General features: G+C 34.4%; 1 protein-coding gene across 2 annotated transcripts in view; it reads right to left on the reverse strand.

The window, feature by feature from the left end:
- Positions 1 to 14,076, reverse strand: part of LOC114496088 (FAS-associated factor 1) — a 380,509-nt gene that overhangs the window by 314,410 nt on the left and 52,023 nt on the right. For both annotated transcript variants that reach the window (XM_028511353.2, XM_028511352.2), the window contains one exon: positions 2,944 to 3,012. Coding sequence is in view for 1 of the 2 variants with exons in the window: in XM_028511352.2 (XP_028367153.2) it covers positions 2,944 to 3,012 (69 nt within the window). In the remaining variant the exon portion in view is untranslated. The remainder of the gene's footprint in view (positions 1 to 2,943; positions 3,013 to 14,076) is intronic.

Here is a 14,076-nt window from a genome sequence, read left to right on the forward strand (position 1 = left end):
AAAATTCCATGATCCTAATAAAGTTTGAACTAGTAATATGATATTTAAAATATTTTTTATTGTTTAAAAGCACAATGTAATTATGGTATGAAAACAGGAGAAATGAGAACATTTATAGAGAAAGATAATTACACAGCACAGCAAATCTCTACTATAGATAAAAGTGGATTACTTGGAGTGAAAAGCCAGCTAGGACATATATTTCAAAAGAAAACCAAAACTTTAAGGTTGTGAAAGATAGCCTGATGCTTTTGCTTGGGCTGGATACAATGTAAGATCACATTTCTGCAAAAATATAGCACCAGTGTTTTTAACCCAAGTTCTATTACCATATTTTCCAAAATCAATTAACTTAGAAGTAGTTGGAGAGCACTTGTACCACTCAATTATTTAACACTATATGGAAAAATTCTCCTTCTGCAATACTCTAATAATAGACAGATTGGAATGAGAAAATATCCAGAACCAACAAACGTTTTAACCTTCAAAACTAATGAACATACACCAATAGGAAGCAGATAAAGAATTATCTGCTCCATTCCCATAAATAGTAATTCTCACATCAAAGATTTGTAGTTCATTACGCCCAGTCCAAAGCCTCCCTTTACTCTATCCCATATCCCTCTCACCCATACCATGCAAGAGTGGATTAGTGGCATTTTTAACCTCTCCCAATAATTTACATCAGCCTCTCTGTAAAAATATCCTTACAAAAATACAATCTAAAATAAACCAATATCTGTTATTGCAAAAGAAGCTTCAAGACAAGAAACCTGGGGACATCATTCCAAATGGGTTGCTGTCCCTTCCCCCCACATCATGCTTTGTTAGAGTACAGCACAGTGGTAGAAGCATGGATTTGGAGGTAGGCTATACAAATATTTGTACATTTTGACAAGTGCCAGAATATTTTTTAAAAAATAAGGAAGCACTGGTTTAATGAATAGGCAATCCCAAAATGTATATAGTTGATACAAATATGCAGGCATCCTGGAAAGCAATTTAACTATAAGTATCTAAAAATTTAAGTGTATGTACACAATTTGATCCAGATATTCAACTATGAATAAATTTATTCAATATCTTCTAGGAAAATAATAGGTTTAACATGCAAGGATGCATGTGCGCAAGTGTCTTCTACATTAATGTATAAAACAACAAAATAATGCAAAATTCCTAAATGTCTAGTGATTGGTAAAATTAGTATGCTAAAACCAAACCATGAAATAACATACAAACATTACACAAACATTTTTAAATATGATGAACTGTCACATTTCCTTGGCTAGAAAATATTCATGATAGGTTGTTATGTGAAAAATGCAGATCACAAAACAGGAAAAACAGAACAATATCATTAGTATAAAAAAAATTTTAATCACATAAGAGAAAATACCCTGGAATAATTGTTGAACAATTACCAACTGAGGGGATTAAAGGTGATTATTAATTTCTTCTTTGTTAATGCTCTATTCTCATTTCATTACGATGAGCGTTATTACTTTTACAAGCTGAAAATGTTTTTTATATTTTGAGTAAAAGAGTAACAGCAGTAAATCTACACAAAGCACACAGATAACTGATAGTTGATTATGTAAGTCCATGTATGGACTTGAATATACCTACATATCTAATCTTAACTCTATAAATATTTGCCTCAAATTTTGACTTTTGAAAATGAGCACTTCTAAATTGCAATTTAGACGTTTTTAGGATTTAAAAGGCAATGAGGGACATTTGTGTCATCCCAATACAACCAATACTGCTCTAAGATCGTTGCACATTTTTTAGTTAGCTTTGCAACTGTAAACAAATTACAATTTTGTGAATGTGTAGTGCATACTGGGCCTTGCCTTTTTGAGTTCTTGCCACCTCCCCAAACCCGCCTCCCAAAACTAAACCACTTTTATAATAAACTGCCTGAAGTTCATAAGGAAAACCACAGCAGAACGCCACTTCTTTAACAGCTTTAGAAAGGAATAATTGTCAGTGAAGTCGCCAGGAAGTGAGGGGGGAACATCAAATACAGTTATTCAGACAAGTCTGACTATTCTCTTCTTCCAAGTATCCCCACCACAATACTACAGGGAAGATAAACCTTAACACACACAGTAAGATAAAAGAAGTTTAAAAATTATTTAAATTACACATAAGAATTCATAATTTAGAAATTTAATACTGACCTAAATATGAACTTTATACTAAAGATATAATATGTAGATTTTATTCATTCAGATTAGAGTTAGAGAGCTAGAGAGTTATAATATAATGAAACAACTATAAGAATATAGACAGTCTGCCCTGGCTGGTGTAGCTCAGCTGACTGGGCATGGGCTGCAAACCAAAGGGTCACTGTTCGATTCTCAGTCAGGGCACATGCCTGGGTTGCAGGCCAGGTCCCCAGTTGGCCAGATGCAAGAAGCAAACAATCAATGTTTCTCTCCTTCTCTTTCTCCCTCCTTTCCCCTCTTAAAAAAATAAAATTTAAAAAAATTCATAAAATTTGACTAGTGGTCAGACACACAAAAAAAGGTACTTGAATAAGTCAGAGAAAGGCAAATATTGTATGATCTCACTTATATGTACAGTCTAAAAAGAAAACCAAAACTACAGAAACAGAGTAAATTGGTGGCGGGCAGAAGGCCAATGAATAAAGGTACAAACTTCCACTTAAAAGTTCTGGGGATATAATGCACAGTATGGTAACTATAGTTAACAATACTTTATTGTACTCATTTACCTGAAAGTCGCTAAGAGAATAAATCTTAAAACTTCTCACCATACAAAAAAAGTAATTACGTGAGGTGATGGATGTGTTAACTAACCTTATTATAATCATTTCACAACACACCCATATATCATCACATGGTACACCTTAAACTTACATAATATTATGTCAATTATAGCTCAATGAAGCTGGAAAAAATTTTGAAAAGTACTTACCACTAAGTCCCAATTATTTTGTTCAAGCAGTGTAATAGCTTCATCAATATTTTCAATGCCAGTACATGCCTGGAAACAAAGAAATAAGAATTTTTACATAAAATTCTGGGAATTGGGAGGTTAATCAATCTTAAAAATGTACATAGCATAATGAATAATTTAAGTCTGAATAGGTGTATTAATAAAGCCAAGACACTAAAAACCTAGCACTTCTGAGCATTTCGTACATATTGTTTGAAAATTGCTGACTACTGAGTTGGCCAAAAAGACCGTTATGTTTTTCCCGTACAACAGCTCCAGTAGTGCTTATTTGTCTTTAACTGTCATATCAGTGTACACTTAAAGAAATTTATCAAAATTGATGAATTTTTGTGTAGCCATTTTAATATTGAAGATGGAAGAAAATGCATAACACTTTTGGCTTTATTATTTCAAGAAAGGTAAAAACTCAAGCCCTGGCTGGCATAGCTCAGTGGATTGAGCACGGGCTGGGAACCGAAGTGTCCCAGGTTCAATTCCCAGCCAGGGTACATTCCTGGGTTGCAGGCCATAACCCCCAGCAACCACACATTGATGTTTCTCTCTCTCTCTCTCTCTCTCTTCCTCCCTTCCCTCTCTAAAAATAAATAAATAAAATCTTAAAAAAAAAATAAAAAAAAAAAAAAGAAAGGTAAAAACTCAACTGACACACAAAAAACATTTGTGCAATGTGTGGAGAAGGTGCCGTGACTGATGGAATGTGTCAAAAGTGGTTTGTGCCCTGGCTGGTGTGGCTCAGTGGATTGAGTGCCAGACTGCAAAGCAAAGGGTTGCCAGTTCGATTCCCAGTCAGGGCACATGCCTGAGTTGCAGGCCAGGTCCCCAGTAGGGGGCACATGAGAGGCAACCACACAATGAAGTTTCTCTCCTTCTTTCTCCTTCCCTTCCCCTTTCTCTAAAATAAATAAATAAATTCTTTAAAAAAAATTTTTTTTAAAGTGGTTTGCGAAGTTTCTTGGTACTATTGACATTTTGGCTAAATGATTCTTTGCTGTGGGGCTGTCTTATGCACTGGAAGATGTTTAGCAGCACTCCTGGCCTCAACCCACTAGAAGCCAACAGAGGGAAATAACCAATATATTCAAAATATCAAAATTTTAATTTATTTTATGGAAATAACTATAATGTCTTTTATTTTATGGAAAAAGTCCTTTATTTTATGGAACAAAGCCATTCAGACGTTTTAGCCAACCCAATACAAAGTAAATTACATTACCATGAAATGAAAGGCAATAAAATAAAGCTGAAAAAGAAAGTATGTTTAAATGTTGAGTTTTAGAGCCCAAATAATCTCTAGATCTCTCACTACCCAGAACAACTTTTAGTAAAAAGTTTCTGATGAATAGCCATATGTTAAATAAATGAATATACCTACTTTGCACTTTATACAAAATAATAATCCATCCCTTGTTCCTTATACAAAAATTAACTCAAAATAAATAACAGACTAAAATAAAACTTCTAGATCTGTGCTAATATGGTAGACGATAGACACAAGTGGCTACTGAGTCCCTGAAATGTGTCTCAACTGCATTAATATGTGCTGTATTAAATATATACCAAACAGAACTTAGTACAAAAATAAAAATGTAAAGTAGCTCATTAATAATATTTCTACTCAATACATGTTGAAACAACATTCTGAATATATTGGCTTAAATAAAACTATTTAAATTAACTACATTTTTTTAAAAAATGTGGATACTTAAACTTTTAAATTACCGGTACATGTATGACTTCCATTCTATTTATAATGTTGTTCTAGAAAAAAGATAGGAAAAAGTCTTTGTAATTTGTAGATACAACAGCAAAAGTACAATCCAAAAAACTGATAAAATGGACATGACTGAAATTAAGAATTGCTCTTCAAAAGACACTGTTAAGAGGGTAAAAGCCACAAAGTATGAGAAAATACCTGCAAACCATGTCTAACAGAGGACAAGTAACCAGAATATAAGAAAAATTTTCAAAACTCAATTTAAATAAATTATAAATAGTGAAAGAAACCGTCCAGCCCACGTGGCTCAGTGGGTTGAGCACCATTCTACAAACCAAAAGGTCACTGGTTTGATTCTTGGTCAGGGCACATGACTGGCTTGCAGGCCAGGTCCTGGGTTGAGTGTGTGCAAGAGGCAAACCATCAGTGTTTCTCTCCCACATTGATGTTTCTCTCCCTTTCTTTCTCCCTCCCTTGGCCTCTCTCTAAAAACAAATAAAATCTTTAAAAAAAAAAAAAAAAGATTGACAGAAACTTCACCAAGGATGTACAGATGAGAATAAGCACATTAAAAAATGTTCATTATCCTTAGTCATTAGGGAAGTACAAAAACAATCACAGAAAGATGCTACTTCCATACATTAGAATGACTAAAATCCAAAATACTGACAATATCAAGTGATGGCAAGGATGCAGAAGAATTGGAACTCACATACATTGCTGGTGAGGATGCAAAATGATGTAGCTAGCCATTGTGGAAAACAGGCTACATCAGTTTCTTAGAAACAGTGTCTTAGAAAGCTAGGACACAGAAATCCTGCTCCTAGGTACTTATCCAAAGGAAATGAAAACTCATATTAATATGAAAAGTTTACATGAATATTTATAATAGCGTTGTTTATAATCACAGAAAACATAAAACATTCCAGAGTTCCTTCAACTGTACAGTCATATAATAGAAAACTACTCAGCAATAATAATGAACAAATTACTGATAACACAAAACAACATGAATAAATCTCAAATGCATTAAGTGAAAGCTACACTCAAAGGCTACATACTGTATGATTCCATTTATATGACATTCTAGAAATGGCAACATTATAACAACAAAAAGCATATTAATGATTACCAAGGGATTAGAGTGAGAATAGAGGTTGATTACAAGAACCAAGAAGAAACTTTGAGGTGTAAGGTAATAGTTTGAATCCTGAACACCACAAAAAAAAAAGAAGAAAAAGTCAAACAAGACATTAAAACAATGCAACTCCATTTTAAGCTAAATGGGATAGTGGGGTAGAGATAATACAAAGGCTTCAAAATACCAATAAAAACTGGTAAGAACAGTTAGGACAGGGCACAAGTTGCACAGAACAAAGTGGAGATAAAAACTACAGAGAAAGCACGACAAAAATTCAAAGCAAGTATCAGAAAGCATAAGCAAAAATATACTTCCTCAATGACATCAAAATTTCCTTCGAAAAGGGGGTGTTGGTGAAGGAAGTATTACCAAGAGCCCTACCTCCTATAGAAAACACAAAAAATTAAGCAAAAATCATCAGAATCAAATTTGTCAGATCTCTGAAAAATAGTTTGTTTATATGAACCAAGAAATACTGAAACAAGAAAAGGTAAGTTAAAAACAGTGTGTGAAAGCTTTACCTCATTTCCATTTTCCCTTCCCACTCTTGGCTCAGGGGCAACAGCTGGTCACTGATCCCTGGTTCTAAGGCAGCAGAGACTTTGTTTTAAAAAAAACTTGTGTTAGTCCGTTGTGACCTATGTAGGGCTACCTAAAGAACTAACTCCAGGAACTCTCCTTTCTTTCATCAACTTAGACTTTTTGGGGGGTAAAGAAGCAGCTATACAGAGGGCATTCTTCAAAAACATTTTAAGGCAAATGAAAACCCACTATAATTTGGTAAAATATTACAGTTGAAGCAAACAATACACATGACAAAACTCTGAAAGAAAAGCTGGGAGGAGTGTTTCTTTGGGAAATTAGGGCATTGAAAAACACTTTGGAAACTTAGAAAGCCATGCACATGTCCAAGCCAGAATACCTACTCAGAGAAGACTTGATAAAACTACCGGTTCATTTCTAGGCTCTGCACAAGCAAGAGCTGAAGAGCTAAGATAGTGTTATAAACAGCCTAGCTAAGCATTAGAGTGCCTTAACATACAGCCAGTCTGCAAAAACTGGAAAAATTTTTGTCTTCATTTTCTTCTCATTTCTATTTTTGTTACTCCAGATGTTCAAAGAAATTTCTTTCATAATACTAGCAGATCACAGCTAAATAAAAAGAGATCTCAGAAACTGTCATCTGCTAAATGTTTGTGTACTCTCTCCAAAATTTAAATTTTCGAGCTCTAGGCCTCAGTATTATGGTACCGGGAGGTGGGGCCATTGGGAGGTAATTGGGTTTAGATGAGGTTGTGACTGTGGGGCCCTCAAAATGGATTAGTACCCCTTATAAGAGACACCAAGGAGATTGTGCATGCCGGCATGAGCACTCTCTCACCCTCTCTTCCCCTGTCCAGCCCCTATGTGAGAACAAAGCAAGAGAGTGGCCATCAGCAAGTCACAAAGAGAATTCTTACCAGAAACCAAACATACTGGCACCCTGACCTCAGACTTCCAGTCTTGAGAACTGTGAGAAAATTAAGTTCTATTCTATGATATTTTGTTATGGTAACCCAGGCAGACTAAGACACAGACCACTCACTACAAAAAAATTACAAAAACTGTTTAGGAAAGTTATTAAACAGATAATTACAACTCACATAAAGCAACAAAACCAACCATAAAGAAGAGGAAGAGTCTAATCTCCAGAGTTATGATGTTAATACTTGAAATGGACACTTCTCCAAAAAAAAACTGTGAAGCATGGTAAGAAAGAAGAAAATATGGTCTATTCAAAGGAAAAATTAACAGTCACTGTGAAAAAAAAAACACACACCAGACTTACTAGACAAAGACTTTCAATCACTATCTTAAATATGCTCAGATTGCTCAAAGAAACCATGAACAACAAAGAACTAATAAAAGCAGGAGGACAATGCATCAACAAATAAAAATCTGAATAAAGAGAAAAGTAATTATTTTTAATGGAACCAGAAATTCTGGAACTAAAAAATACAATAAAATGAAATGAAAAATTAACCACAGCATTTCAACGGCAACAACAGGCAGGAAAAAATCAAAAAATTTAACAAAGTAAAAAATTATAACTTTCAAAAAAGACAATACAGGAAGGAAGTTTTCAGGAACTTATTATATACAAATTCTACCAGATGGTAAAAAACCACTAGATCCTGGTTACTTTATTCAACCTCTAAAGATTCTGTGTTTTGTCTGTATTGTAAACTCTTTTGGGAAAGGAAGAAAGATCAACTGAAGAATGAAAATGGCTGCAAAGATTGACATTTATCACACATTCTTAGCAAATGCAAAGACAGTGAAATGTGTTGTTTTCAAATTAAAATCTGATTTGAAAAAACAAAATTGTTGAAGCTGAGGAACACAGAGTACTTGAGAATGAAAACAGTGAGGGTATTATGCTGTTGCTGTACACATGATATACCTGATAGGATCTTATGTTTACTCAGGGAAAATCTGTATCTAACAGTCAAAATCATTATGTTGTGAGGCTGCTACACAGAGTAACTCAACAATAAGCATATTAACAATAAGCATAATAGCAAATAAATAGTAAAGAATGTTTCTTTTCCAAATTCTAAAGCTAGCTGTATTCAATAGTGATTAATGCAGGTTTCAATAGAGGCAATTCCTCATTTTTTCAGTCTGTCAAGTCACACCTTTTTAAAGTGGCATTTGATAGATTTGTTCAATTTTCTGTTCTGATTACCCTGAAAGAGGAAGAAAAAGGCTTAAATTTATCAATTCCTTTCTGAACAAGATACTTATGTAAACAAGTGTTCTCATCATTATTATTAAACTAAAAACATTCAGAAACAGTTAAAAATGGGATATGAAACTGCAGCTTTTTGCTACTAAACTAAATACTCATGATTTATTTATTTTGGGCAAAACATCACACCATTTGTTGCAACAAATAAATGTTTCAGGTGGTTAATTTGCATTTTATTGGTTTAGTTTTAATTTGTAAATGTTTTAGCTTTTATTGTTATGTGAGAACTATAAGCACAAAGTTTAAACCTACTTTTATGTTAGTATAAATACAAGAAATATGAAATTAAAATATATTAAGTTAAAAAAAGTCACCTGGCTGGCATAGCTCAGTGGATTGAGCGCGGGCTGGGAACCAAAGTGTCCCAGGTTCGATTCCCAGCCAGGGTACATTCCTGGGTTGCAGGCCATAACCCCCAGCAACTGCACATTGATGTTTCTCTCTCTCCCCCTCCCTTCCCACTCTAAAAAATAAATAAATTAATTAATTTTTAAAAAAAGTCAACAAAAATTATCCAGTCTGAAAAACAAAGAAAAATAAACAGTTTAAGAAATATACCAACACACCCAAAACAAGGAGAAGGAATGGACAGAAAGAATATTTGAAGAAATAAATGAAAACTACCCAAGTTTGATAAAAGCAAGAAACTGCATATTCAAGAAGATTCAAAAGGTTTCAAGAAGAATAAATACAAATATCAATACCAAAACACATTATAATCAACCTACCATGAAAGGAGCAAGAGAAAAGTATTTCATGTATACAGGATCCTCAATAAGATTAATACCTAATTTCTCATCAGAAATTATAAAGGTCAGAAGGCAATTGGATTACATACTCAGAGTGCTAAAAGAAAAAATACCTGGAAACAAAAAAAAAACTGTCCTTCAAAATTGAAAGAAAAATTAAGATATTACAAGAGAAACAAAAGCTGAAGTAGGCTGTCACTATGAGGCCTAAGTTACAAGAAATGATAAAGGGAGTACATCTGAGGAAATGAAAGGACAACAGACAGTAAGTAACTGGAAGCCATACAAAGAAATTAAGAACAACGATAAAGATAAATACAAAAGTCATTATTACTGTACTTCGGATTTGTAACTCCACTTGTCTTCCATATTATTTAACAGACAAATGTATAACACAATAATTATACATTGATGTTAATTTTTCTCATAATATATAAAGATGCAAGTTGTGACAACATAAAGGGTTAGAGATGGAGCTGTATAGAAGATACTTTGTGTACTACTGAAGCTAAACTGATATTAACTGAAAAAATAAATTGTTATAAAATGAAGAACTTATTTGTAGTCCCTAGAATAAGCACTAATAACTAAAACAATACAGAAAAGAAAATGAGAAAGGAATCAAAATACAGAAACAAAAAAGTCAATTAAACACAGAAGAGCAATAATGGAAGAAATTGGGGGAGGGGAATATAATACATATAAAACAAATAGTAAGATGGCAGAACTAAATGCTTCCTTATCAGTAATTATTTTAAGTGTAAATGGATTAAACTCTCCAAATAAAAAACAAATTTCAATGAATTTTAAAAGAATAAAATCATACAAGATTGTTTTAAACACTGTACTGTTGTTCTATTATAGTTGTCCCAGTTGTCCCAATTGTCCCCATTTGCCCTCCTCCACCCAGTCCATTGCCGGCTCCCACAGTCAGTCCCCACACTGTTGTCCATCTCTATGGAACATTTATACATGTTCTTTAAACAGTCCCTTCCCCTTCTTTCTACTATTATCCCCCTCACCCTTCTCCTCTGGCTGCCATCAGACTGTTCCATGTTTCCATGCCTCTAGTTCTATTGTCCTCATCTGTTTTTGTTCATTAGGTTCCTCTTATAAGTGAGATCATGTGGTATATGTCTTTCATTGAATAGCTTATTTCACTTAGCATAATGCTCTCCAGTTCTACCCATGCTGTTGCAAAAAGTAGGAGATCCTCTTCCTTTCTGCTGTGTAGTATTCCGTTGTGTAAATGTACCACAGTTTTTTGATCCACTCATTCACTGATGGGCACTTAGGTTGCTTCCAGCACTTGGGTATTGTAAACTGTGCTGCTATGAACATAAGGGTGCATAGGTTCTTCTGAATTAGTGTTTTAGAATTCTTAGAGTATATTACCAGCAGTGGAATCACTGGGTCAAAAGGCAGTTCTATTTTTAATTTTTTGAGGAAATTCCATACAGTTTCCACGGTGGCTGCACCAGTAGCATTCCCACCAACAGTGTACTAGGGTTCCCTTTTCTCCACATCCTTGCCAGGACTTGTTTGTTGATGATGGCCATTCTGACCAGTGCGAAGTGGTATCTTATTGTGGTTTTAATTTGCATATGTGATGTTGAGCATTCTTTCATATGTCTATGTGCCCTCTGTATGTCCCCCTTGGAGAAGTGTCTGTTCAGGTCCTTTGCCCACTTTTTAATTGGATTGTCTTCCTGGTGTTGATTTGTATGAGTTCTTTACATATTTTAGAGATCAAACCCTTCTCTGAGGTACCATTGACAAATATGTTTTCACATACAGTTGGGATCCCTTTTCATTTTTCTGATGTTTTCTTTAGCTTTGCAGAAGCTTTTCACTTTGATGTTGTCTCACTTGTTTATTTTTTCATTTATCTTCCTTGCCCTAGGAGATATATGGGCAAAAATATTGCTGTTTTCTTCTAGGACTTTTATGGTATCACAAATTATATTTAAGTCTTTTCCATCTTGAGGTTCTTCAGTTGTATGGTGTAAGTTGGTGTCCTAATTTCATTTGTTTGCATATACCTGTCCAGATCTCCCAAAACCATCATTTTATTGAAGAGGCTATTTTTACTCATTTCATGCTCCTGCCCCCTTTCCCAAATTTAATTGACCATAGAGACACAGGTTTATTTCTGGGCTCTCTATTCTGTTCCATTGATCTGTGTCTATTCTTGTGCCACTACCAGACTGTTTTGATTAGTGGCTTTGTAGTATAGCTTGATATCAGCTATTGTGATCCTTCCTACTTTGTTCTTCTTTCTCAAGACAGCTGAGGCTATTCAGGGTCATTTTTGGTTCCATATAAATTTTTGAAATATTTGTTCTAGAACTGTGAAATATGCCACTGGTATTTTAATAGGGATTGTATGAATCTAAAGATTGTTTTGGGTTGTATGGACATCTTAATGATGTTAATTCTTCTAATCCATGAATACAGTGTATGCTTCCATTTACTTCTGTCTTCCTCAATTTCTTTCTTCAGTGTTCTGTAGTTCTCCAAGTACAGGTTTTTATCTCCTTGGTTAAGCTTATTCCTAAGTACTTTATTTTTTTGTTGTTGTTGCTATAGTTAATGGGATTGTTTTTCCTAGTTCCCATTTATGATATTTCATTGTTTGTGTACAAAAATGCCTTTGACTTCTGAGTATTGACTTTGTATCCTGCTATTTTGCCAAATTCATTTATTAGGTCAAGAAGTTTTTTGTTGGAGGCTGTATGGTTTTCTATGTACACTATCATGTCATCTGCAAACAATGACAGATTTACTTCCTCCTTTCCAATGTCCAAGTCTCTGTGTCATTAAATTCTGCTCTGATCTTGATTATTTCCTTCCTCCTAATCGTTCTGGGCTTTGTTGTTGTTCCTCTAGTTCTTGTAGCTGAAGAACTAGGTTGTTTATTTGAGATTTTTGTATCTTTTTTAGGTAGGCCTCTATTGCTATGACTTTCCTCACATGATTGCCTTCACTGTGTCCCACAGGTTTTGGACTGTTGTGTGTTCATTTTCATTTCTTTCTATAAACTTTTTGATTTCTCCCTTGATCTCATTGTCAGCCCATTCATTATTTAATAGCATGTAAATCAGTCTGCATGTATTTCAATGTTTTTGAGTTTTTTCATCGAGACTGGTTTCTAGTTTCAAGACACTATAATCCGAGAAGATGCTTGATATGATTTCAATTTTCTTGAATTTACTGAGGCCTGTTTTGTGTTCTACCATGTTGCCTTTCCTTGAAAATGTTCCATATGCATTTGAATACACTGTGTATTTTGTTTCTTTGGAGTGAAAGGTTCTGTATATCAATTAAGTCCATTTAATCTACAGTGTTGCTAATACTACAATATCCTCCTTGATTCTTTGCTTGGAGATCTATCTATTGTTGTCACTGTGGAGTTCAATTCCCCTACAATGATTATGTTGCTGTCGATATCTTTCTTGAAGTCCTCCAAGAATTTCCTTATATATTAAGGTGCTTCTATGTTGAGTGCATATATGTTTACAAGGGTTGTATCTTCTTGATGGATTACTCCTTTAAGTATTATGTAGTGTCCTTCTTCGTCTATTTTCATGTTCTTTTCTTTTAATATATTTTATTCATTATGCTATTACAGTTGTCCCATTTCCCCCCTCTTTCCCCCTGCCCTGCATACCCCCTCCCACCTGCATCCCCCCCTTTAGTTCATATCCATGGGTTGTACATATAAGTTCTTTGATCTCTACATTTCCTATACTATTCTTAACCTATCCCTGTCTATTTTCTACCTACCATTTATGCTAATTCTCTGTACTTTTTTACCCTCTCTCCCCCTTCCACTCCCCCACTGATAACCATCCATGTGATCTCCATTTCTGTGATTCTGTCCGTTTTAGTTGTTTGCTTAGTTTGTTTGTTTGTTTGTTTGTTTTTAGTTCAGTTGTTAATAGCTATGAGTTTGTCATTTTAGTGTTCATATTTTTTATCTTCTTTTTCTTAGATAAGTCCCTTTAATATTTCATATAAGGGCTGGGTGATGATGAACTCCTTTAACTTGACCTTATCTGGGAAGCACTTTATCTGCCCTTTTATTATAAATAACAGCTTTGCTGGATAGAGTCATCTTGGATGTAGGTCCTTGCCTTTCATGACTTGGAATACTTCTTTCCAGCCCCTTCTTGCCTATAAGGTCTCTTTTGAGAAATCAGCTGACAGTCTTATGGAAACTCCTTTGTAGGTAACTGTCTCCTTTTCTCTTGGTACTTTTAAGATTCTCTCCTTATCTTTAATCTTGGCTAATGTAATTATAATATGCCTTGGTGTGTTCCTCCTTGGATTCAACTTCTTTGAGACTCTCTGAACTTCCTGGACTTCCTGAAAGTCTATTTTCTTTGCCAGATTGGGGAAGTTCTCCTTCATTATTTGTTCAAGTAAGTTTTCAATTTCTTGGCCTGACTCTTCTCCTGCTGGCACCCCTATGATTCGAATATTAGAACATTTAAAGATGTCCTGGAGGTTCCTAAGCCTCTCATTTTTTTTTGAATTCTTGTTTCTTCATTCTGTTCTTTCTGAAAGAAACATTCAACTGAATGTTTCTTTCTGCCTTCTGCTCCAAACCATTGATTTGAGTCCTGGTTTCCTTCCCATCACTGTTGGTTTCCTGTAGATTTTTATTTATTTCACATAATGTGACCTTCATTGC

Source organism: Phyllostomus discolor, chromosome 5, assembly GCF_004126475.2.
Source record: "Phyllostomus discolor isolate MPI-MPIP mPhyDis1 chromosome 5, mPhyDis1.pri.v3, whole genome shotgun sequence".
Lineage (NCBI taxonomy): Eukaryota > Metazoa > Chordata > Mammalia > Chiroptera > Phyllostomidae > Phyllostomus > Phyllostomus discolor.